A 26,215-nucleotide genomic window follows, 5' to 3' on the forward strand; every position below is an offset into this window, starting at 1 on the left:
CTTCCCAACCATCCGTCTCGGTCCCCCCCGGCTTCTCCCTCGGCAGGGGCTGATGTAGGAGGCAAAAATGTCCCCTCTGGCTCCTCCATCCCACCGCAGACCACGAGGCTCCATCAGTGGGATGGGGCCAGAAACAATTCTGTTGAGAACAGGTGTTTTGGTAAATTGCAAGTGCTCATGGAAATTCTGTCCCTTAAAAAATACATATTTCTGCAGAAACCCTGAGCTCTGGTTGTTTGGGTTTTTTTTACCCCCAAATAGGACCCTTCCCCATACGGAAGGAGGAAAATAGCAAACACCTTGCTCCAGAAACCCTACCCTGGGACGTCATCTGGACCCAGGTGCTATGAACACACAGAACAAGCGATGGATCCCAAGGAACCTCTGAGCCATGCCGTGTTCCCCCTTGCTGCCCTTCCAGGCACCCCTCCTCCTGCGTGGTCCCTGTGCGGGGGGAAGCCATCAGCACCAAGCCTTGTTGTGGGGAAGACACGCTGCCCACACACCTCTCCTGCCACCGTGAAGGCCACGTTCAGGGATTTGGGCCACCTCTCTGCTCCCAACGCAAGAGCCTTCCCCTCCTCGCTTTGCAGTAAAACCACAAACAAATTTCTGCTGCCCCAGGGCTGGTCCTCCACACTCCCCGTCACCCCTCCTCGAGGGACCCCAAGCCACAGTGCAATGGAGATGCCACCACCATATCCCATCTGAGGGTTCGTACAGCAAAGCATGGCAGACAACTTGTTTCTTCTCCTAAAAACAGACACAGCCAAATTCTTCAGCCTCTCGACAGCAGAGCTACTGGAGGGCCCCGGCTGCCGCAGGCAGGGCGGCACCCAGAAGCTGCGGCTCCGTGGCTGCCATCCCCTTCGGAGGGGAGCAGATGTCGCACCCAACCTCCTCTGCTCGCTCTGACATTGATTCAGTGCTCAGCTAATTAATCCTTCCCAACTCCTGCCCATGTTTGAGCACTAGGCATGCCCAGGCTGCTTCGCCCTCTCTGGCTGCCTGTCCCGCTGCCTCGAGCACAGGGCATCCATCACTGGCCCTGACAGCCCCCGCTTGCCGGGACCCCGCAGACACCCAAAGTGGTGCAAAGGTAGGAAAAGCTTCATCACCCTGAGGTGCTGAGCAGCTGTCTGGGACTTGCCAGCAGGTTGTCCATGCTGCTGACCAGCTCCTGCCTGCCCGAGAGGCAGCCGAGATGCGAGCAAAGAGCTGACCATGGGTGAGCCACAGGAACCCACATTTTGAGGTATGAAACCACGTTGCTGCGGGACATGCACAAAGCAGAAAAGACAGAGGTGTGGACACACACAATGGGCTTGTGTGTTCTTCCACGTGCACGTGGGAGCTTGCAAACACGCTTCCTTGCAAAGGGGTTCAGGCAACAGCAAGGAAGACAGGAATCACGACCTGAGCTTGCTGGCAAGTTAGCAAATCCTGTTCCACTTCATCTTAGGTGCAAGCATGAAACCAGACTATGCACAAACATTACCAGCCCTGCGTGCCCCCCACCTGCAGAGATCCCGGGCTTGCCGTGCCCACCACCCCCGCCAGCTTCCATCCACAGCCGGGCCCCGACCCACCGTCCCTGCGCTCCCCGAGATGCAATATCCACCCTTACACGTCTTGGACCGCTGCAAGAGGCAGCAATTACTGTAGATTATCAGCCCGACAATGACAGGCCACGTAAAGAGAGACACAGAGCCAACTCCACCGCCCCGAGACTGGCATATTCAAGTACACTTAGGACATTAATAGCAATTTACGTGCCATCAGTGAGAGAGAACCACAATAGCTGTGCTGGCAGCCTCTTATTACCAAGCCTGTTATTTGTTGGAGTTACAAGCTATAATCACAACAGAAACTTTCAAAACCCTTATCTTCCGTGACGCACCAAATCTATTTCAGAGCCGTAATTGCTATGTCACCGGAGAGTTTGCTGCTTAATGCACTCAGATGCCATTTAGTGTTTGCAGGGTCATTACGGCAAGCAGGAGGGGGGAGAGCGGAGGGGGCTGCGCGGAGCAGGGCTCCGTCCCTATTGTGCTCAACTATTTTTAGCGAGGCTTTTGCGTGCCAGCTGTGGTTGGAAGGAGCGAGAGGGAGAGCGTCTTGCAGACAGCGATGGCGGGGCCTCGATGTTTAGCACCCTGCCCCCCAAACTGCTGGGGAGCCCCGTTGCACTCGAGACTGGGAATCAGCCTTCATGTGTTGCAGGAGTTTGTGCTGCCGATGACCACCTCGGTGGCATCCAGTGGGAAAAGGATGTTGGGGAGAGGCTGACCTGCATTGGGGCACCTTCCACAGACCCCACACCCTCCTGGACCCCCAGCCTGGGATGGCCCCAAGTTATGGGTCAAGCGATGGAAAGGAGGCCCCAAGGTTGGCCGTGACTTGATGCCATCCTTTGCTATGGACAACCCGTCCATGAGAAGGCCGGATCCTTCCCCAGGCAGAGGGCATGTAGGCACCATCCACACTCATGCCCTCCTTTCCTGGAGTTTACCCCGTTGCTGCATGGACCAAGCCACATGCAGGACGCATCTGATTCCAGCCGGCTCTGCCTCTCTTTCCAAAGCAAGGAGATCCCTTGGGATCTCCCTTAAAGATGAAGGAGTCTTCTGAGGAGGCTGATGCTCCTCGCAGACCCTCTGAGGAGCCCCTGCACACAGCTGTGACTTCTTCAGGGGGGGCGGAAGCCAAAGACAGAGCAATGGTCTCCAGGACATCTCTTCACATGTCACCTTCTGGTGCCAGAGCACAGGCAAGGCCTTGGTGGTTAAGTGGTGGAGCCCCAGTGATAGATTGCTGAAGCAGCTGGTTTTGGTGCCCATTTCCACAGGTCTCACAGCATTTTTGTCACCTCCAGTAAGTCTGGTTGGCTCTCCGCCCGGGCCTCCTACGTGGGGCTGGGAGATGACTTTCTGCCAATTTTTAAAGGTGCCTTCTGCGTCGCATGGAGGCTGTCTCCATGTCCCACCTTCTGTGACCAAATCCTTGTCCCACCATCGATGGGGCAGCGTGTCAGCCTCCAAACACACTAGATACCGGCAAGTCTGACATGGGGAGTAGCCTCAAAGAGGTTTCAGAGCTCTGAGCTTTTAAGAGCTTGTATCAGGGTCTCCTTATGATACGCACTGAAGCTCTTACTACACACCAGAGAATCCAGCCTTGTCTGGCCATCACTTTGCAAGGGTCACAGCGGCAGTCTTCAGCACACACCAAGGCATCCCTGATGGATGGAGCTCAGGCACTGAAGCCCTGCCAGACCAACTTCCATATCCCAGCTCGTGATCATGAACCATAGCTTGCTAAGGAACAGAGCAACAACTTTCTTTTCAAGGCTCAAATTCTTAGAGAAAAGGATCTCAGCACAAGCGAGGAGGTCTCACCTCCTACAGGTACCAATGCCCGGTGATCCTCGCCGACAAGAGTGGGTGCAAAACTCAACGGCACAACCTGCCACTGACCACCACCATCACGGTCACACACACTGCTCTGTAAATAGGCACAGCTCTGCACAACAGCGGTTTTAAATCAAAAACCTTGCACTCTGATGAACTTTAAAAATAGCCTCTCATTTTAGACTTCTAAATGATCTATAAATTAAATTAAATAAAGTCCCAAAAAGAAATTTCTGAAAGGGTTTTTCTTTAAGATGACTATAGCTCATTCATTCATGGGGGATGAGCTATAGCAGCTGATGGGGGAACTAAAACACTTTGTGGATTTACAGCCACGGGGCAGCGGCAGGAAGGGCGATGTTTTGGGGTGGGACTCTCCAGAGGATTATGTCAATAAAGATCCAACTTCTACTGGAACCCACCAGAACCTGGACATCTAAATGCTTTGAAACCCCAAGGCTCGGGGACCTCCAGCTGTGTACACAGGCAGACCCCCCCAAACAAGTACTGTCCAGAGGGATCAGACACTTAACACCTCTCACTTAATGGTGCAAAACCCCTCAACCTCAAAGCTTGCAAAAAGGGCTGGATCAGGCCCCAAACATCCCCTCCTTTCAGGTGGGGGGGTCCCTTCTTCCTCTCAGTGCTACCCAAGGCCAGGTATCCTCAAGACGGCTACTGCCTCTATCACCCCTCCACACCAAGAGCAATCGCATCCCTTGTCGGGACCGGCACTGCCCAACGCCGTCTCCACCTGCGGAGGAGAAGGTGGCTGTTCTCGCTCTGCCTCAGCCATCACTGCGGGTCACAGAGATCGCGATGGCTGGGACATGGCCCGTTATCCTGTTAATGATGCAGAACCAACTCCAGCCCCCTTTTCACCCCGCAGAGCGGTCTGTCGGCCCTTGAGCTGCAGAGCCACGGAGGGAACTGGGCTTTGGGTAGATTCCTGTCCTCAGCTGTCATGACTTACACGCATTTAAAAATTCATCCTCCATCAAGGAAGGCAAACCCCGAGCATTGTCTCCCCTGCCAAGGTTTGCAGTGGTAGAGCTGGGCAACCTGCCGCTGAATTCCCAGCCCTGATGGGCTCCAGGGATGACTTAACCTCAGCCCCGTGCAGACATCTTTGTGACAGGGCTCTTGACTACGTTTCGGCTCATCTCCTTCCAGCAGCTCACGGGGATGCTTGGGTAACGTGGGGACAGCAGCTTTCTGTGTCACTAGCAGCTTTCCTTTGCATCCCGCTGCCCGTCCTTGGCGTTAAAGAGTTCAGGGGAGAGGCAGGGAAGCCCTGCCCGCTATGAGACAACCCTGCCTGCACTGCCTGGCCTGCAAGCTCCCCAGGACCTTGCCCAGGACCAATGCTCCTTGGAGGGCAGCGATACTGAGGTCTGTCAAGGGACCTAGCTGGATGGGAAGACATTAAGTGACAATAAAAGCTACAGGGAGGAGCATGCTGCCTGGGATACAGGGGAAGCAAAACATTCAGGGACAGAGAGACAACCTAGAAGATGCTTTCTAAACTATCTGCTCAGCTCTGGACTCCCTGACTTGCTCCCCATGCCTACCACAGCTTTATGGGGAAACGAGGCGTCACCACCCAGATGGTTCCTTCGCCCACTTGCCACCCTGCCCCTCTCTGAACAACATTCAATTTGGGCCAATTTGGGCTCCTGCCCTCGTAGAAAACCAGCCTGAGGAGGCATTAGATGCCACCATCCCAGGTCCCTTCTGCGAAACACAGGGGGGACCACTGAGCCCTGCTGCTCTCAGCTCACCAGTTCCCAGTGCTGCTCATGGTAATAGTGGTTGTCCCAGTACCACAGTCAGAAATACCAGCCCAGCCCTCCTCATCCTATTCGGCTTTTGAGTTTCCCCTACCTCTCCCTTCTCCTCTCCCCCATTGCCCCCTCCCTGCCTCGTAATCCCCAGCAGCAACCCTCCCCCCCAAATTTTGGCTTAACCCAGCCCACTGTTATTTTCCAAGCCAACTGCAACCATAATCAGCTCAGCCTCTTTCCTTGGGGGTATTTTAATTTGTACAAAAGTATCATCTCTTATCATGATCAGCCTGCGATTCATTTACTCTCCAAGTATTAAAAAGCCAGAAAGGGAATAAATTCAGCGCACGGAGAAATTAATGCGGAACGATAGGCTCTTTCATGTGGCATTTCCAAGTGCCTTTTTTGCAACGGGCTTATGTAATGAGACATAATTATCTGCACATGTTCAATTACATTACTTCACAAATCCTCCCTGCCTCTGCCTCCTGACGTCAAGCTGCCCGCTAAGCCCTGGCGCCCGCAGGAGAGGGGAGCGCAACCCCCCGTCCCGCCGCACCCCTTTCCCTGCACCCTCTCCCTGCACCGGTGGTGGCCACTCGCACGCTGATGGTCCGAAGACTGTCATACACACAGTGACAAATGGCACAAGCCTTGGCCAGGAAGGTGATAGCACTGGACAGCGCACCCCACTAGGGTGCTCGGCTGCAGGACTACCGTCCCACCCAGAGGACCACCACACCTCAACTTTCAGCCTCCTCGATGGGGACCGCCGCAGCCAGCCACATCCAGGGCCAGCCGCCCCCTCCTCCGTGCCACCCCGGACACCACCACCACCACCCACTCGGCGCTCACAGCCTCCTTTTCCAGGCTGTCCTCTTCTCCCAGCTTGCTGTCACTGCTGCTGAGATGGCAGACGATTGATCTGAGAAATGAAGTTGGATTGCTGTCCCGAATCTACACTGGGTTCTCCTTGTGTGTGTCTGATCGATTTCCCCCTGTGCGACACAGCTTGTCGCTACGAATTTTCATGCTAGTCAGAACCCGCCAGCGCACCCAAGAACAAGGAGAAGATGCTCCGGAGACGGCCCTCCCCCTCGCATCCTCCCCCAGTCCGGTTGGGCGAGGTTTTCTTGGGTTGACGTTGGTTGGCTTTGTGGGTTTTTTTTTCTCCTTTTATTTGCAATCGTTATTGATGCCAACCCCATCACCGCTGCGCTTTCGGATGCTGGCCAGGGATGGGTTATTTTTAGACGGTCGCTCCGGGATGGTGCCATTGGCCCCCGTGTGGAGCCATCTCTGGACCGGGGTGTTCACGGTGACATTCCCCACTGCGGTTACGCGAGGTGTCACCTGTTTAGCAGCTCCTCTCGGCCGAGCGCGTGTGGCCGCAGGAGCCAGGCGAACGCTGATCGGCTCTGACAGTCCTAGACGCCAGCTGCCTGCACAAAGCCTGCCCGGTCGCCACTTTTTTTGTGGGCAAAGCTCTGCCGTTGGCATGACCGATACAGAAGCAATAAACTAGGTGACCGTAAAAGCAAAGACAAGTCCTACTAAGTGGCATTCTGAGCCCTATGGCTTTGAAATAATTGGTAGTGAGAGAACAAAAATGAAAAAAAAAACCAAACAAAAAATCCACAACCCACAAGAACCCAAGCCTATTTTTTTTTTCTTACACTGATGCCCTGCGGACTATACATCTGACTTGCTGCGAGTCCGTCACTGTATCCTCCTGTCTGGCTGATAACATGGCGAAGGGTATCCACCTAAACAGACCAACGACAACAAAGACACAAATTAGAGTGAATGAAAGGTTAGTGGGCAAAGCCGCTTCAGTTCATCTTTGGCAAGATAAAAACAAACAGTAATAATAATAATAATAGTAATAAAGGTATATATTTAAAAAGGGGGAAAAGAGAACCGCAGTTGGTCTCGCGGTGAGAGCTGAGCCAGAGGACCGCTCCTGCCTCCCTCGCCACCCCGCGCCTGCCCCGGTGGCCCGTCACGCTCTCCTTGGTCCCAAGTCTTGTGACAAAAAGAACGGAGAGGGAGAACAGCGTGGCAAGCGTGGGGTGGGACCTCTGGAGCGCATCGCTGCTGCCGGCTCCACCATCGCGCTTGAGGACCCACATTCATCGAGTGGAAGGAGATCCTTGGAGTCGGCCGAGCGCCTTCATTTCAGAGGGCCCAGAAAGGGAATATACCTACCATGGCAAAGGCACCGGCAGCTCTCCTCCGGACGCCCCGTTCCTCTCCCTCCACTCCCCAAGCCCAGCCCTAGCAGTGGTACGTGTGGCGAGCACACCTCGTTGCCCACAGACGGCACGCTTGCTCTGTGTTCAGCACTGCGAGGGGAGCAACCTCAGCTTTAGAGAGCTCTCCTTGCCCGATGCAGAAGTGTCAGAGTGGCTGTCGTCTCTCAACACAGTACAGAGCCTTAGACGTCAGAGTGGACTCATGGCACAACTGGACATTGGATGGGAGGTGGGAGATCTGAGTGAGTTCCTGGCTATGTTAAATTCTTTCTTTTTGCGCAAAGCACGGGTTGAAGTTTCAGTAACGCTGCTCAAAGCTCCCTTGCTCTGTCTTGCTGGTGTGTACACGGGTGGTGTGCGTGCCTGTGTGCTCTGGGGAGGTGGGGAGATGATGAGGGGTGGCTTTTAATTAAAAAAAAAAATCTAGCTGTTTATTTGAGCATTTCTCGCCTTTCAGTAGACACCTGGTTTGGCATCAAAGGAGTAAGTGGAAGCCTTGTAAAATGAGACACCAGTCCAAACATCTGGCCCCTTCCCTTGGAAGAATAAAGCAAGCAGAACCTAAACCTCAGCTGCTTTCGTTTGAGTTCGTGCCTGTTCTCCTGAACCTCCTCTCCTCCTAGTACGACTATCAAGCCAGAGCCAAATGCATTCACAAAGTGTGGGCAAGTCTCCTCAAGACTATGGTTGTTGGTTTGGTTGGGTGTTTGGTTTTGGTTTCTTTTGGATTGATTTTTTTTGGTGGTTGTTGCTGTTGCTTTTTTTGGTTGGTTGGTTGGTTTTTTTCGGCTTGGTTTGCCTTTTTTAAGTGTTGGTTGGTTCGTTTGTGCTGGTTGAGATTTGCTCTTTTCGGACGGGAGGGAGAAGTGCCAATACAATCAAAGGCTCCTCCAACACTAATGCATTCACTGGCAGTACATTGGATGGGTCCCTACCTGTGACTGCACGTTGGCTCCAACCTGGGCCCCTTGGTAAGAATCCCCATTGAGAGACTGCACGCTCATGAACAAATCTCCAGAGTTTGACATGTTAAAAGAACTGGAAGAACCTGGAAAGGAAAGAAACCTGAATCACAGAAAGGAAAAAGATCCACCCCATGACTCTCAGCCAAGAGGAAGGAACAACATGCAAAGCAACCACAAAACCAAAACACACAGTCAGGTTAGTAGTATGAAGAACAGAGCAAGCAAAAAAAAAAAAAAAAAGGATGCACTCTGAGGTTATTCAAAGCCACATGTTGTTACAGCTTGATGCCAAGAACATTCTTCAACAGCTCCTCAGCTGGAGGAAGGATTCTTCATGCTCTCAACTGAGACAAACAAAACCCAGCCTGGAGGACTCGGAATAGCCCTTTCCCTTCGTTTCAGGGCATCAAAATCCTTCAGGCAGCTTTCAAAATCTTGGTTGTTGGAGGTGTCCACCCGGCAGACTGCACTGGAGAACAGAATTACCCAAAAAAGCCTCACTATTGAGAGCAGAAGCCTTTTCAGCAGGGTGAACCAGACCCACGCTACTGCTGTTTCTGAGAAGCTCAGATCAGGGTGGGTAAGTCTACACTGTGCTGCTCTCTGCAGGGTGAGCACATCCAGACACCATCCAGTTCCATGGCCGGAGCTCCCGTTGAGCCACGGGGAGCCCTGTGAGGGAGCGGTGCGTGGGGTTTGCCTTCAGGACATCAGGAACCCATCACTGGTGGGAACTGCAGCGCACCAGGAGCAAGGCTCGCAAAAACGTGAAGGCACCTGGGCCAGACTCCCAGTACCCATCACGTCAGCAAGCGTCTTTCATCGTGATGGGCCATGAGAGAACACAAGGGTGTCATAGCCCTCCTCGGCCAGCTGCCCCAGAAGAACGAGCTCTGTCAGCAAATTCCCCACCGCATGCACCAGTCGCCAACGTTACGCTAAAAAATGGTAACGGTGAAGACAACTGGGTGGGATCAGGAAAAAAAAAAGACGACAAATGAAAAGAAAAAAAAAATAATCCCGCCTTTGCAGAAACAAGGCTTTCTGCTTCCAGCTTCGAGATATCTGAGCACCTCCTCAACTAGTGAACGGGAGAAGCAAACCCATCATGTAACTGGAAGGCGGGGGAGAAGGGAAGGGGGTTAAAAATAAATAAAAAGGTTTTATGGGATTATTTCAGAACTTATCGTGCAGATCAGCGCGTTAAGTGTGAGACAGCTCAACGTGCAAGGTTTGGTTATATACATGACGTTAGCCTTGGAAAGGAGAGACTTCAGGGGCCCAGGTCAGCTACGCTTTCAGCTCCAACCCCAAATACACTCTCATCATCTCCACTGCCACTTCCAACTTGGAAGACTGGCAACCACAGTCCTGGTGGAATTGCCCAACTATGGCTCATGCGTACGCTCTGAGAAATGCCTGGCAGTCCCCCTCCCTTTGTCAGAGAGTGAAGAAACACTCTGGACAGACCCCAGCTCTGCCTTGGAGGTGGACCAGGAAGGGTCCTCTGAAGGAAGCCATCTCCAAGAAAGGTCAGGGACCAGGTGGGAGGTCTATGCTGGAGACTTCATGTTCACTAAACTCTCTGCTGCTCTCTTTGCAACTGGCTCTTTTGTCAGGCGCTGGCAATTCTCAGAATTGAAGGAAAGCAGAAACATCACTGCTAGGTACAACACCCAAGACAGTCAAGAGAAAGACTCATCTTGAGCACAGTGAGTCTTAGATCAGGACCCTCCCACCGGTGCCTGAAAAGAGCAGAGCCAGGAATAGCTCATTGTCTGTGCTCACTGTCAACCCTGCCCAACCCGCTTCAGAAAGCAATCCCACAGCACAGCGTAAAATAACCGGGACTAGTCAGAAGGCAGCTATAACCATCACCTCCTCTGCTCAGCTGGCAAAGGAAGGGCTCCTGTCACTTCCTGACCTCTCAGATTACTTGCTATTTTAAAGGCAAAAAATCTAGGGAAATGAGCTGGCAGACTGAGGATAGCCCACCATGACACTGCTCAACTCCAAGCATAAAGATAGGCACTTTTGACATACACAAAGATGCTTCCTACCACGTTTTCTGAATGATCGCTTTGACCACTGGCACGAAAAGCACAGCGCAGGAACGTGGTTTCGTACTCCTGCAGTGGCTGAGAACCTAAGAACTTTGCGGCTACCACTCACAAGAAGCAAAGAATATTCTCCTATTCTTTTAAGGTGAGCAGAAACCTTTGAGATCACACAAATAATCAGTGGCAGAGCTGCAAGAGGACTCGGGAATCCCTGAGCACCTGACAGGGTACCGCTATCTGCCCCCAGCAGAACAACATTTCATCCCACCTTTAAAAGAAAATTGTAACAATAATAAAAAATAAAAATGTCATAAACTTAACTGATATTTTATTGAAACTTAACAAACCTAGCTGTAAAATTGAGACTGGGAGGGAAGAAATAAAAATAAGCAAACAGCCACAAACTCTAGTTCTGAAGAGTGCCGGTGTCTTGGAAATCATGAGGAGTGCTGGAGCTGTCACTTAAAAGATATACGCTGCTATTGGCACAGGATAAAAAATAAAAATGTCATAAACTTAACTGATATTTTATTGAAACTTAACAAACCTAGCTGTAAAATTGAGACTGGGAGGGAAGAAATAAAAATAAGCAAACAGCCACAAACTCTAGTTCTGAAGAGTGCCGGTGTCTTGGAAATCATGAGGAGTGCTGGAGCTGTCACTTAAAAGATATACGCTGCTATTGGCACAGGGTATTTTTACAATATATGTGCATATCTAAACGGTAAATATGTCTTGCCGCTGTTGTGGATGCAAAGATAAATATGCGCATACCAATGGCCCTGCATGTATGGATGCATTTGTATCAGAGGCATAATTGCAGAGAGCCCTTTGCACTGCCGCTCTGCTGCTTCAGCACTCTGCTGTCTCCATACTAGCCATGTATGAAAATTACGACAGCCCAAAGTCTCAGACACGGCTAAGAGGGGCTGATGCACTGGGGTGGGAGAGGGGGCAGGAGTGTGAAGAGCCCTGAAAATTAAGACTCTGGTATCCTCCATGGAGACAAGATCCAGGAATACAAGTCAAATCCTTCCACTAGAGGAGGCTCCATCATAAATCTAATCTGTCCCTCTGAAAGGCTCCCTTGTAAACACACCAAAGGTTTTCAGTGGTCATAATTTGATCTGGGGCTCCTCAAGAACTGAGAGGTAACAACCATCTTTGAGCTTGTGAACCAAGGAGGAAAAGGCTCTTATCTTGGCATGGAAGACCCTTGGCAGGGAAGACCCTGCTATTGTATGCAGACAAAAAAAACACCAGGAAAACCAACACTTTTCATGACTTGTAGCAGTGTGGAACAGTGGTTCCACATCCAGCATCCAGACATCTTATCAAACCCACGACCTATCACCACTATTCCTTAGTGTTGAGTTTCTATCAGGGCACCACCAGCTTCAGAAAGAGTGGTGGAAAAGTTTAAACAGCTCTTGCTGCTGGGTGAAAGCCTATATCAAAACAATGCCTGCAAAGAGAACTCTTCCACCCCTAACATTTCTGATGAGCAAAACCCACTTCAGGTTTGCCTCCAATTCAGAAATTTTCACAAGCTTGACTGCTGGTATTTCTTGCACCACTTCGCCAGCTCTTCAGAGAGCTTCTTCTCCAGCTTCTCTAATGTCTTCTCTAATGTTTTGAGTCTCCACTTTCATTTCAAATTTTCCGAGACCTCTAACAAGTCCTTTTCTCTAAAGTATCCGACAATTCAAAGGGCATCAAGAACAAACAAACGCAGTAATGGTGTTCACTGGAGCTGAAATCAAGCCATCCTCATCTGCTGCCTCATACCACCTACCACCAATGAGACAGAGATCCAGCGCACCAAACCACTGAAGTCGACTTTGGTCATGTGTACAAGACTCCTAGTTGAAGTCAACAGCAATGACATATATACATTGAGAGCACAGAATTCAAGCCCCCCATAACTTTTTCTTGTGTTTCTACCATGGCCAAAGATGAGGCAAGAACTTGATGGACCATGTAGCTCCTCAGCTGGACAAAGCCACCGAGTTTGATAGCAGGTCTAAAAGCCTGGGCTGACCCAGCAGGACATTTGTTCTTCCTCACTTGCCAACCAACACTCAAGACAGCGAGATCATGATCAGAACAGTCTCTCTGCTGAAGCAGGATCCTCTCCAGCGCTGAGCTCTGGACAAATGATTGCCACAAATGGAGGAAGGGAAAGAAGAGAAGATACAGCAATCAGGCCTGTGCCTGATGAAGTACATTTCCAGACAGCACGATCCCCTCCATCAGCAGCTCTGAAAGAAGATTTTTACAAAACAAAAGGGTGAGCAGGAAAAAAAACAGCTCAGGACAATTTTGGCTGCTCTGCATGGAAGATTTCACTGGATGTCATCACCTGTGTGTGGCCCTTGAGGACTCTGGTTGGCAAAGGGGTCTGCCCACGTAAAATAGCTTTCATTTGCCATGTGGTTTTTGTGCTGAGATTGTCCAGGCAATCAAAGTGAGGATGGGGAGTTGTTAGCCCAAATGAGCCAGACATCTCAGCTTATTTGAACATCTGGCTGATAAAGCCCAACTGTGCGTATTCAGGATGAAAAGGTGTTTGACATTCAGGCCTGGGTGACCGAGGATGGGGGACCCTGCTTTGAACGTGCCAGATGGCTAGACAGATGCAATCCTTGCCCTTGTCAATGTGTGGCCAATCTCTTTGACTGACTGTAGCCATTCACCGATCTCCGGTAACATGGGCATCAATGCAGAGAACAGATGGGCCTGCGTAGCCACAGCAGAAATGAATTTAGCTCTTGTCCCAGGTCCCACTGCACCCTGTTCCACCTCCTCTTCCAACATCAAGGCCCTCCAGGGACTGCATCGCTGGTTGCTTCTTTCTCATGACCTGTTCTCTGCCTACTCTCCTTCTTTCCACATGCCCTACAATGTATTTAAACCAGAAAGTCCTAAAAATTCCCTGCAAATCCAGCCTTTGTTCAGGTTCCTTCCTCATCGAAGTCTCAGCCAATGATCTGAAAACAGGAAAAAGTCCATGGTGTAAAAGGAGAGGCATTATCCATCCTAGTCCTTCACCTCTTCACGCACTTCGACATTCCTCCCATGGCAATTCAGCACATCCGGATGGCTCATGGCCCTTGATACCATCCTCCAAATCTTTCATGGACAGGTTATTTCAGACCTAGCGTCTACTGGTGTGCTTCTTGCTGCTAGCACCTCCAGGACAACTTGAAGCAGGGGAGGTCACACAACTTCAGATGTCCTCAGGACGTGCCTTTGCCCCACGATGTGGCAATGCAGGGATGCTTGACTGAGCTGTCACATCCGCATGGCTCAGCTCATGATTGAGAGATCTCAACCTGGGATGCTACTGTTGGAGATAAAATCCTGAGGCCCTTCCAGCTGTCTTCTCAGGAGAGGACTACAGGGACATCCAAACCCATTATCTCTGCAAGCTGACCCAGAGACTATCGCAGTGCTGACAGCGGGGCTCCCTGCCGCTCTGCCACTGCTGCAGCATACAGGGAGGGTGGTGGGATCTGGGCCAGGTTAGAAACACTTTGCTTCTAGCAGAAGGCAGCTCTCCATGGCCCGCGAGCTCCTTGTACCGATGTGCTGCTTTAGCACCACTGCCACATTAGGCACATGAAAAGAGGTCAATGTTTCTGGAGTGCAGACAAGCGAGCCAGAAAGAGGACCCAGGAGCTCAAGTCTTACACGTTAATAACAAGACTGTTTGTCCTTCCTTGAAAGCGTAATGTTACCCAGGGATTATCTTAGCTGTTTACTGCAGGGTACTGGCCAATTTATCTTTGAAACAGCCGTGTTACTGCCTGTGGGGAAGGCAAAGAAGCAGCCTCGCACCGAGCACTATTTAACTGGGCAGGCACTGGGGAAATGCCTATTCCACTACATGTAGGCCAGATCCAAACCCGATTAAGCAATCTGAGGCTCTTCCCTTGCTATTCCAGACCTTTGGATCTGATTCCAGTTGAACAAAGAGGAAAAGAAGGAAAGCTGTGTCTCTTCGGTCCAAGCTGATGTGGACTGCAAGACAGCATCACAAGCAGTAGGCATCTCCCTCAACACACACAATTCTGCTCTCTATCCTCCAGCCTTTTCTACACGGGGGTTTTAATGTCAAGAGACTCCACCTGACCAGGTACTTTGAGTGAGCTGTTTGGAAAGGATGACATTTTTAAAACTGCAGCTAAATCTTCAGCAGTTAAAACAATGGAAGGAAAAGGGGGGGAAAAAAAAGGCAGAAAGAAAAGAATCAAACAAAACTCCTGCAAACCATCTGTCCCTGCAAAATTCTGCTGCGTCCACCTGAGCCCTCTGAGCACCTCAGCCGAGCCAGAGCAGACAGCACAGCTCGCTCATAGGCAGCCCTGGGTGAGGAGGAGGTGGCAGAGATGCCTCCCAGCAGTATTTCTGACCTGCAATCAAAAGCTGCAACATCTCTGCTCTAGGTAGCTCTGCGGGGCAGACCCCTACCAAGTAACATGTCCCCTGGAAACTAAGGAGCTGTGTGCAGGGACTTCTCTCTGCTGCCCAACTGAATAAGCCTTCTACCACTTGCTTCTGTGCAAGCCATCCACACGAGTCCCTGCGAGGTGTGGACGAGCTCTGCAGCACAGAGCGATCAACCACTGCTTACCACGTTAGCTCGTGGGTAACGGACTGCCTTTGCCCTCCCACTGCTGGGTTGGTTTGGGAGATCAGCCAGAGACCCACGCTGCTGGTTTCTCCCCTTGTTTGACCCCCTGGCTCTGCTTTCTCCACCTTCCACCCAAATCCTCCAGATCTGGGGGTGCTTCTGGGGTGTGATTCCTCTGATACCTGTTATAGGCTGGGTTGCACTCACTACAGAAGCACACTGCTTCTGGGGTGTGATTCCTCTGATACCGGTTACAGGCTGGGTTGCACTCACTACAGAAGCACATCCTGACAGCAGCTAGCATGGGGTATCACCAGTGGTCTATTTAACACCCAGCTTCTCCTGCTATCCACCATCCCCTTTGCTCCCACATCGTTTCCTTCCTCTTAGTAGCCTACCTGATAACAGCAAGCATCATGCCCTGGTGAAAGGGTACCATGAGCAGACACCGAGCTCAAAGGCACAAGAGTGACACATTCTCACTCTCCCTCCCACCCCTAAAAAGAAAAGAGGCACACAGATATTTGTATGGATAACGAAGTACATGGCACCCATGAAGATTGCTTTTTTCCCTCCTTTTAATCAAATCCTAATTTTCCATCGCTCTTGGGAGCGGAGCACAACCAGCCGACCGCAGCCTGGGATCATTTTTGGGTTGGCCGTCCTCGTGGCAGGTACCATGCATGAACTAAGCATCATTCTCTAGCGGAGGAGTTGAAATCTGGGCAAAGTGCTCTGTGCCTTTGACCCTCAAAACAAACAAATGGAAACCACAGCAAATGGGCAGGAAAGGGGGAAAGGGAAGGGAAGGGAAAGACCCATGGATTTCCCTGGGTCGTACAAAGGGAAAATAAAATTCACACAGAGCACACTCTTGCAGGTGATCCAGACACTGTCATGTAAGCAATCAAAGATAACCACAACAGAAAGAACATCAAAGGATAAAAATCTACCCAAAACAACCCCCAAAATGGCATGAGTTAGGACATCCCAGAAATGCTGGGGTTTACCCATTGGGGCCACTCATGCTTTCAGCCCCAGTGAAACAGAACCATTATGCAAGGAGGTTTTTTTCAATTTTTTTTTCTCCCCCCAAAGTGCAAGCAATCCCAGCAATCTTTTTTTGGATAATTTTTCTGGTTTTCTGTTTACCATCCATGCATATAACCCCCAACGTGGCACTGTCAGTCACAAGGTCTGATCACATTGCTTTTCCAACAAAAACCAAAACAGGGAAGGGGAGAAAAAAAAGAGAAAAGACAAGAGAAAAGAGGGAAAAAACAAACAAAAAAAAGGCAAAGAAAATAAAAGTACCCCCACAAAACAACCCCAAAACCGAAAGCCATCTCTCTTTTTTCTTTTTTAAAGACCACAAAAGTGAGCCAACCAAAACCAGAAAATAAAAAATTGAAATAACCAAAAGGAGAAAAAGAGAGAGAGATTAGAGGGAAGGGGGAAACGAACAAAAAACCAAACACTAATGACCCAAAATAAAAAAAAACCAAAAACTAACCAGCTGAATTGGGAGTTGAGGGTGAGTTAGCCTGGCTTCCATGGGCTGACACATTGGTAGCCGTGACAGCCGTTTTGGCAGCATAAATATTGGCTTCCTCTTGAAATTTACCTATGTTCTTCTTGTACCGGATTCTCTTATTTCCAAACCAGTTTGATACCTAGAGCAAGTTTAAGAGAAGACAAAGACGTTAACGTTTCGGCTCTGGAGAGTGCAGCTGGGTGAGGAAGATGGATTAGTTCAGATTAAGCAATGCATATTCTTCCCCCGCTCCCCGTTTGCTAGCCGTGGAAGGAAGACCTTCCAACCACGTGCACCACATTAAGCCCCAGAAAGGTGGTGCGACCCCCTTGGGAGGCCGGGTTTGTGTGGATGCATCTGGTTCTTCTATGGATGGGATGTCCACTAAGGGGATGCTCCACATGAACCACTAGACCCACCCCACGAAAATATCAGATGGGTTTAAAAAAACCTCGGAATGTGAAATGACCCTGAAATTGCACAATCTGAAAATGAGTATGTGTCATTTTGGAACTTTTTATTTGACTCCTCCTCAGTGTCCCTTTGATAGGGACAGATGCCCTGATTCCCAGATGCCCCTTTTCGTCCCTTTGGAGAAGCCAGTGTGGCTTTCAGGTAAAACTCCCAACGAATTTACTCGAGCCTGGCTGACACACAAAATTGCCTTGATATCACTGAAGCTCTATTTTTGATCCACCTGAGTGAAATCAGTGCAAAAGGCCAGAAGTGGATGCTCTTCATCCAGATGAACTCGGCTTTGTATGGTTTATCATGAGCCACTACATAAACCAGGAGCTTCAGGGGAAAGCTGGAGAGGGAGCTCAGGGCTTGTTGTAAGACCTAACTTTGGTTCCAGGGAACAAGCGTGTCCTTTGGAAAGGGCGAGGAGATGTTTCCACTGTGTTTGTCCAGATACCAGTATGGGCCTGATGTGTCTAAGTGGCTAGAAGTGTGCTGAATGAGGCTAGTGGATTTATTTTAAAAAAATAAAGCAGCAGGCTGAGCTGCTTCAGAAGTCATGGGAGTGGCTGAAAATGATGGGCCAGATCTGAAGGCAAAATGAAGCGGTGCAGCTCTGCTCATGCCAGTCCTGGCGAAAGCTGTTTCCCTGTGCCTGCAGCAGTGCAATGCATGAACCTCAGAAAGCCCGAAGGAGAGGTCCGAGCAGTGATCCTTGCAGACTGCCAGGGTGATATCCTGGGATCAGTAGTATGAATGCTTGGCGGAAAGGTCACTTGGACAACCTGCCAGGTGTCTGGATAAATACCCCAAAGTTTGCATGTCAGAGGTTCAGCACAGTGATAGGATAACTCTGAAGTCTGTGAAACCAGGCTGTGGTATCTGGCCAGAACTGCTTCCCAGGGAAAATGTCAGGGTACCTCCCGAACCACCATGAACTCAGCATTCCCAAAATCCCACTTGGTACCCTGCTGATGACAACCCTGTTTACTTGTGGGCACTATGTCACACTAAGCAGCTTCAGAGAAGACGTGGGAAATATTCAACCTACAGTTTGGGAAGCAGCTCTCAGCTTCTTTGACAACACTGAACACAGAGCACCAGACCTTCCTACATGCAGGTCTCTAAGCAGAAGACAACTTCCAGCTGCTTATTTGAGAAAGCTCATCAGGATGAAGAGGATGGGCAAATGCCAGAGGATGCTGCAACTCTCCCAGAAGAGCACCAACACTCCTAGGATTGCTTGGAGCTGCAATCTTGAGCTAGCAAATCAATCTCTTTGGTGGGACTCCAAGGACGTTCTCCCTTTGCTTGCCGGTGAGCAAGTACATCAGCGCTCCCCCTTCCAAATGGACTGCCCAAGCATCAAGACACAGAAGGCAATATTCGATGTTCATCCCGGGAATCTCGTAATTTTTTCCTCATCTTAGGGAAGCTATTTTGGCTTGGGTGTTGATAACTGAAACCCATATGCTTTTATTCCTATGATGCTTTCTATCTGCAGTCCTCCTAGAGCATTCAGCAACTTCTACACAGAAATGGCTTCATCCACCAATTCACCTGCTACCGAACTGCACGTATCCAATCCTGCACTGCTGCAGAGCAGGAAAAAGAAAACATAATCTGCAGAGACGCCCGGAAGGCAAAAGGTAGTAGCTCAGATCAGCACCCAGCTCAGATCCAGGAGTGAGAGGATGGCACCAGGAGCAGGTGCTGTGTGAGGAGCAGTTCGGTCCAGTTCTCTCATTAATGACAATGTCCTCCTTCGTGATCTTCCCACTTGGCCATCTCTCTACAACAGCTATTCTGCCTTCAAACGCTGGAGCTGGTGGGTGAACTCCTCTAAGCGCCACAGGGAAGGAAGTCAGAATAAATGGCCACCACAATGCATCTTCATCTTAAAACTTGTGAAGCAAAGAACCTGCCTACCCCAGACAGCCTTTGAGTTCAGGTGAACTTTGCTCATGACTTGCACAGATTCATGCTGTCCCATGTTCCCACTTAGCCTCAGCAAAAACAGAGACTTGGTTGTGTGGTTTTTTCTACCTTCTTTGGACGAAGAAGGGAGGGAGATCCTGGAGACAGGCACAATGCAGCCCTCATACAGCACTGTCAAAAAATATCCTAAGTGCAGCATTTCTCCTGGGCATTTTCTCTTAGCGAGGGAGAAGTAAGTGCGAACAGATGAATTAGAAGTGAGAAGGGAAGCATCAGGACAGCTGTAGTTTTACTTAAGCCAATATGTGCTGTCTCTCGTAGGTAACTCTGTGCAGAATCAATGTTTGGGTCTTCTGACCCAGGGAATGCAATCGGAGTCGCTCAGCAGGCATTCAACAGAGTGACGACACCTACCCTTGGATGCTGTTGCTCCTGAGACACCAGATGCTACTGCTGTCTTCAGTTTACTCAAGCGACGAACAGGCATGTGCCTGGGGCTGGGAAGCAGCCCAAGATGGGGAACGCAATGGGAGCCTAGAGGGAGCGCTAAGCTCACATGAGGACAAGACTACCAGAGGCCATATAGACTGGCTTTCAGTCACGCAGCTTGCTCCAAAAAGAGAGGAAATAAAGAAGGGCAGGCCTGGGCAATGTACAGTTAAACACTTCAAGGACTAGTTGCACTCCTCACAAATCCCAGCAGCTCCCAGGTCAAAGCTACAGACTCCAGGAACTATGTGGCTGCCTTGAATGTATGGAAATAATTCAATTTGTCTTTATTGACCACCGTTCTTTGAGGGATAAGCAAGTCAGGGAGATGTCATGTTCTGCAGCACAAGAGTAATGACAGAGAAAACGACCCTGAGAAAGCCCACCCTCCTTGAGCACAAACTATAACCACTAGCCTGTCTGACCCAAATCCTTCCCACCAGGACTTGTCCATTCTACCTTATCGAGCAAAATCTGTGCAACTCGTCCTACTGCCTTCGAATCCCTTGGCTTGAAGAATGGACCTTCAGCTTAAACGAGCTCTTCTTGCAAGCCAGCTCAGCACTAATTCCTGGAGGAGAAGACTTTGCCTCTGTGGGTCACGCCACATCATTTCTGTGCTGTTAACACCTTGGCTGCACACACAGCCATCGCTCCATGAAGCCTTCATCCCTTCTAAATTCTATCCCAAACTCTCCTTTTCCATCCATGGCTTCAAGCTGCAAGTCTGCAGTTTGCTCTCCCATCCACTTACACTAACTTGCGCTAAACTCATTTAGTAATTAAATGCTCAACACTGGGACATGACTGACTTGACTAAGGTCCAGAGTGCCCTTCACCACGCTAAGGTTTCCCGTCAGCAGTAGCCACCTTTACTGTATTTCTGGGCTCTCTCACCTGTGAGACTGTGATGCCGCATTTCTTGGCTAGCTCTTCTTTGGCTTCCTCACTGGGGTAAGGGTTGCTGAGATGGGAATAGAAATACTCATTCAGGATTTCCGTAGCCTGCTTGTTGAAGTTTCGTCTCTTCCGCCTTAGCATGAAGAAAGAGGGGAAAACAGAAGGAAAAGGAAAGGGAATCAGTGCCAGGGATCCAGGGATCCAGAAATAGGAATGCAATTTTAGATACTCTTGACTTTCCCCACTTCCCTCCCTCCTTCCCCTGCTCCTGGAAGGATGAGGTGCGATAGACTCATGGCCAGAAGGCTTCTCATCTGCGCCTTGCTGGCAACTCCTCTCTCAGCACCTTCTAAAGCAAGTCAAGGCTCCTTCTCAAATTATCACTGCATCCTCCAGCTCACAGAAGAGTCTTAAAACTGGCACCCAGTTCCTCCACCTGGGAAGGTGATTCCCGACACCTGGATGCCCTGGCCACAGACATCACTGCTACTCTCTGCAAAGCTCTGTGCTGAGAAATAAGTGATGGATATTATCCTTGGGGAAATTTGTTCCATTTACAGCTGGGTGCTATCTGTCTGCTACCTCTTCCCTTGTACCTGCAGCGCAGCTGCCTCTCCTCCCCATCCCAAGCCACAGCCTATACATATAACCAGCTTGGGGAGAGAAATGTATCTGCAGCACCCTGAAAATCTGGGACGATGGAAACAGAAGGAAAAGAATAGGAACCTAGGGGGGACCGGACGGGCTGGAGGATTTGCTTTCACCCCCAACTGAAGCGCACATTTTCACTACAGAGGTTTGCTGGAATATGCCACAGAATTTTCTTCTGCCAGAGCAAAGCCAGCAATGTGCAATTCTCAAGGTACAGCTGGGAGCCTTGCTGAGACAGAAGCTTGAATTGCTGTCCCCTCCCTTGCTGAGCCAGAGATGGCTAAAGGGTAAGGAAGGTAAATAGCCTCTGCAGCTCAAGACCAGGAGACACTGCCCTTCAGATGGACCTGGATTCACTCCAGAACCTCAAAACACCTTTCCCAGGCCTGAACAATACTGCACGGTGGGTGCGGAGAAAGGTTTGTGGGGGTGAACTCACCGTGCATCCAGAAATCGAGAGCGCAAGATCATGACAGCTTCACACGTGCTTTGCTTCAGCTGCATCTGGATGGAGCTGAACTTGCGGTGGATGATGCTCACCATCCGTTCTATCTCCTTCGGCGAGATAGGTCGGGTCCGGCTCTGCTCACGCAGCAGGTTCATCACGTGGGTGGTGAATTCATTGCATGCCTGGGATGGCAAGAAAAGCAAAAGAAACCCCAGGATCGGAAGGTCATTCGATGGTGTCAAGGACACTACAGAGGCAACACTGCTAAGGAAGGAGATGCACGCAGAGGATTCAATGGCTGGGTTTTTCTAGGGCAGACCCAGAGCAAGGGTGTGCTGTCTCTCAGGGGAGAGATAAATTTCTCTCATCTGCCAAGCAGAGGGCATGAGAGACTCCCAGCAAACATGGAGAGAAAGGCAGGAGCCCATTTCTTTGCTCTCAGGGATCATGGATGGAGCTGGGGCAGATGAAGCCCTAAGACTCATGTGAAGCATGAAGAAGTCCCAGGCCTTACACTGTTTTTCTGGATGCGACGATAGGAGCTATAGTTGTGTCTGAGGAGGACCATGAACCTCTTGGCCCTCTGTCCCTCCTCCCACTGCCCCAGCTGGACCCCAGCACCATGTATCCTGCAGAGGCCCTTGTGCTTCACAGAAGCTCCCAGAGAGAAACAGCCCTGCTCCGCACTCGTAGCACATCAGATAAGAAGTAAATAACAACAATAATTAAAGCCTGAGTGAGGCAGGAGCCCTGACAAGTAAGGATAAGCAGGTAATAATCCCAATTAGTTTGCTGCTGGCACAGCACTGCCTGGCTGCTCCTGCTGTCCCCATGCTATGCTGTGAGGATAGGGCAGCGAGAGGAGTCTGGGGGGACAAGGGAGGGATTTTGGGGCCGGATGAAGGCCACTTCATTGCCCTCTTCTCCACCCCCAGGAGCACCTCACAGGCATGACAGGATCCTCCGATTCCCAGAACCAGTCTGGGATCCAAGCCTCAAAAAAACAGGTTGAGAGCAGCACTCGAACTCTGATGGCTCAAGAAGCCTTTGGCAATCCTGGGACACGGGCAGCTGCTCTGGGGACAGCACCCCCAGTTGCCACCCCATGATGGGGAAAAAGGGGCTAGCAGGGGAAAAAAACATTGATTTTGTGGACTGGCGACATGGGCTTGACCTACTAACTCCCATCCCACCCTTCTAAACTGAATCCCCACCTGCAGCTCAGACCCAAGAAGGAGACATCCCCGAGGCCAGCACAGCCCCTCCAATTGCCCATCACCAGCTTCAGCTGACAGCTCCCATCTCACGGGGTGAGCGCCGGCTACGAGAGCTCTCAGCCAGGCGCCTCTTTGCTCCCAGACGCCCGAGCAATTTCAGCTCGTCTCCTCTTGGCGTGAAATAAAGAGCATTAAAGGCAAAATTGCAGGCGAGCGCCGTGCTGTCACAGCAGCAGCCAGATGCCATGTGAAGCCAGGCGCTGAGCTCCCCCAGCCACCAACAAGGGGACTGGAGAGAGGGGGATGGAGGTTGAGAAACCCTGAACCCCAGTTTTGCAGGACTGTGGGTGACGATACCGGAGATGTGGCCCGGCACAGCCATTTGCAAAGCAACTCGGTTGCAAAATCAACCCCGTCAGTGGGTTGTGACAAGGAAAGATGTGGTGGCCCGTCTCACCCCCTGGGGCTGGGGTAAAGGCTTCTCTCACCTGGGTGTCCTTTTGGGGAGCAAAAAAGTTGCAGAATCAACTTCTCTCACCTGGGTGTCCTTTTGGGGAGCAAAAAATTTGCAGAATCAAAACCAGAAAAGCAAACAAACAAAACCCCCACCCAAGGGGAGGAAGGAGCAGAAGGTCCCTACCTGAAGCCTGTCCCTGGTTGTGCCCTTGGAGAAGGGTTCTTGCTGGCTCTGCCCTTTATGGGTGTCTCCTTGGGCTTGGGTGGCAGAGGACACGGGGTGTCTCTCTGCCTCTTCAGCCTGGGGGCTGAAAGATGAGCCCTGACATGCTCTCCACTCCTACCCATATGAGAGGGCTGAGGCTCCCTCATGCCGCACCACCCCGCGTCCGTGCCCCGAGGGAGTGACAGCAACGGCTGAGGACAACCACCAAAGGTCATCCTTCCAACCTGGCCCCTGCCTGCTCCCTGCGCCCTGCCACCCCTCCTTCTCCAATGCTCTGCCAAAATGCCTTTCATGGCGTGACCATACTCGGCTTCTCCAACACCAGGGCCCTGCCTGGCCACCCTGACTCCAGCTCCAACCCAGGGGCACCCATCTAAGGCAATTCCACACCACCTCTGGGTGTAGGTCTGAAGACACCACCCAGCAGCCTCAGCTTGGCCAACGTGGCACCTGAAGGGGCGAGACATCCCCCAGCCCCACCACACAACCAGTTAACCGGGTAGAATGGGGCTGGCTTGCCCATACAGACCCCAGCAGTGGCAGGCGGCCCAAACCCCCACACCACAAAGCATTAAATCAGAGACCTGAAACCCTGCCTAGCCCCTGGCCATGGAGCCCATCCTGCACCCAAAAAGGAGGGCTGCTTTCTTGCTCGTGCTCCATAAACCGCAACCTCAGGGTAGAAACCACATTCATCACAAGGGCAAGCTGTGCAGCAGCGGAGAGAGGTCTGCAAAACATCTGGAAGCATTTGAAAGAAACCCGTTCTGAGCGTTGGCCTGCAAAGCTTTTCATGCAATTGTCAGTGTTACTAATAGCTGCATTCATGACCCAAATAGTTTTTCTTTTTCTTTTTTTTTTTAAGAATCATTTTCCTCAAGAAAAAAGCCACTTTTTTTTTTTTCCCTGGAAAAAGAACTTTTCAAGCAGAAAAAATATTCAAGGGAGATTTTGATTCAAACCTTGCTGGGAAAACTGCCTGCACCAAGGCCAGCACCTGGAAAAGGACTCCCCCTTCATAGGGCCAATTTTTGGCAAGATATTAGGGGAGGAGTGAAAAGTGAAAATCAAAGGGGCAACCCATGCCGAGACTATTCTCACGCTACATCCCAGCACAAAACCCCAACCCTCCCAACCCTAAAAAAGCACGTTTTCACTCCAGTACCAAGCAACAGTTTGCATTTGCCCGCATGCTCCTAACAATAGATGTCAGTAGCGATCCAGGCTGTTCCCAGCCACGCCGTGGTGCCGGACAACAGCTCTCACGGCCGCTCCGGCTCCTGCTCCCACCACCTCCGACAACCACCCCTGGGCAGCCCTGCCCTCCGCCGCGAAGGAGCCTGTTACCTGCTCGTACTTCTCCAGCTCCGTGTGGTAGATCTGCCGGATCTGGGAGAGTTTGGCTCTGTAGTCGGAATGCTCCACCGAGTTGTCGGAGCCGGCTCCTCCCGATGCGGCGGCAGCGGCGGCAGCAGCGGCCGAGCCACCTCCTTTTTCGGGGCCCGCTACCCCCTCGGCCAGGAGCATGTTGTCTAACCGCATCAGCTGGGGGTCCGTGGGCTCCTCTTCCTGCGCTCCCCGGATGCTCAGTACTGCAGGAGACAGAAAGGGGAGAGGAAAGCCTGAGTTGTGCCCAGGGCTTAACTCAGGGAAGGGGATGCTCATCCAAAAGGGGATGCTCATCCCAGGTTGGACCGGCGGGGCTCAGTTCCCATCAAGGGGGCTTTTCTTCCTTTCCCAAGGGTACCCCAACAGGCAGTCTGCATCCCAGTGCTCCGAGCGCAAGCGCAGCGCCTCGGCTCTCCAGGCCAGCAGCAGCGACAGGGGCACTCCAGCTCCCCGCTCCCCTCCCTGCCTCTTCCTCTCCTTCTCGCAGGGAAGAAGTAGGGCAGAACCAGCAGAGAGCTCACCGCAGAGGTAATCCAGAAAACCACACTTTGCGTTCAAGTACGCAGCAAAACTGCTAGCAACACCAAAAAACCAATAAATGTACCCATTCTTAACACCAGAAGTGATAGGGAATGTATCCCAATTCAAGTATGGGATGGGAAGCCAGGAGTCTCTAGCCCAGACCTCAGCTCACCCAGGGGTCCTCTCATGTCACCTGACACGTCATTTATAGCCTGATCCTCCACCGTTTGCATAGCCGTCAACCCCAGATGGCAGAGGAAGAAGCACAGAGCCCAGGGCTGACCGTTCCTCAGTTTCCCCATCTTTAAATACAGATGGAGAGGGCTTGTAAGGCCGTGCTTTTAGCCACCCAGCAGAAAAACAAGCAAAAAACCGTACAAAATACCTTTTATTCTTTGGAAAACACCCTTTTTTTAGAATCTGGTTCTTCCAGTGAAGTCTAAACAGTACTAAGAAAAGGGGTGACAATAAATCAATCCTCCCGGAGCGACTTGCCAAGGAGAGAATTTTCCTCTCCTCTTTGTACTCCCCGCCTCAATTATTGCTTTGAGAAGAAGTCATCCTACTGCGAGGGCTTTCCTGGAAAAACCACATGGGAGCATCCCAGCCGCTCCGGGCCGGCTTGGCAAAGGGATAGGTCCCAGGTCTGCAGGATGGAGGTGCCCTACGTGTCCCCTGGGTGCCAGAAGCATAACCCAAGATTTCCACATACACATACACAGGTGTGTGCAACTGCAAAATAAATAAAATAAATCCTTGGTGAGTGAACAAAAAAGGCATTTCCTAAGAGAAACGAATTGTATTTCCCCATCCCGTCTGGCACAGGAGCTCAAAGCACTTTGTAAACACACACACCCCGAGCACACACTCGTGCAC

General features: G+C 51.0%; 1 protein-coding gene across 1 annotated transcript in view; it reads right to left on the bottom strand.

Annotated features, from left to right (window-relative positions):
- The window catches only part of LOC104073711 (pre-B-cell leukemia transcription factor 1), a 25,957-nt gene extending 385 nt beyond the window's left edge, over positions 1-25,572 (bottom strand). Inside the window, exons 1-7 of the mRNA XM_009573589.1 lie at positions 25,512-25,572; positions 24,776-25,020; positions 21,521-21,711; positions 20,428-20,563; positions 16,624-16,783; positions 8,385-8,497; positions 6,871-6,960 (exon numbers count right to left, since the gene is read on the bottom strand). Coding sequence (XP_009571884.1) covers positions 6,871-6,960; positions 8,385-8,497; positions 16,624-16,783; positions 20,428-20,563; positions 21,521-21,711; positions 24,776-25,020; positions 25,512-25,572 — 996 coding nt within the window. The remainder of the gene's footprint in view (positions 1-6,870; positions 6,961-8,384; positions 8,498-16,623; positions 16,784-20,427; positions 20,564-21,520; positions 21,712-24,775; positions 25,021-25,511) is intronic.
- Between the last annotated feature and the right edge of the window lie 643 nt (positions 25,573-26,215).

This window comes from Fulmarus glacialis, unplaced genomic scaffold (assembly GCF_000690835.1).
Source record: "Fulmarus glacialis isolate BGI_N327 unplaced genomic scaffold, ASM69083v1 scaffold7780, whole genome shotgun sequence".
Lineage (NCBI taxonomy): Eukaryota > Metazoa > Chordata > Aves > Procellariiformes > Procellariidae > Fulmarus > Fulmarus glacialis.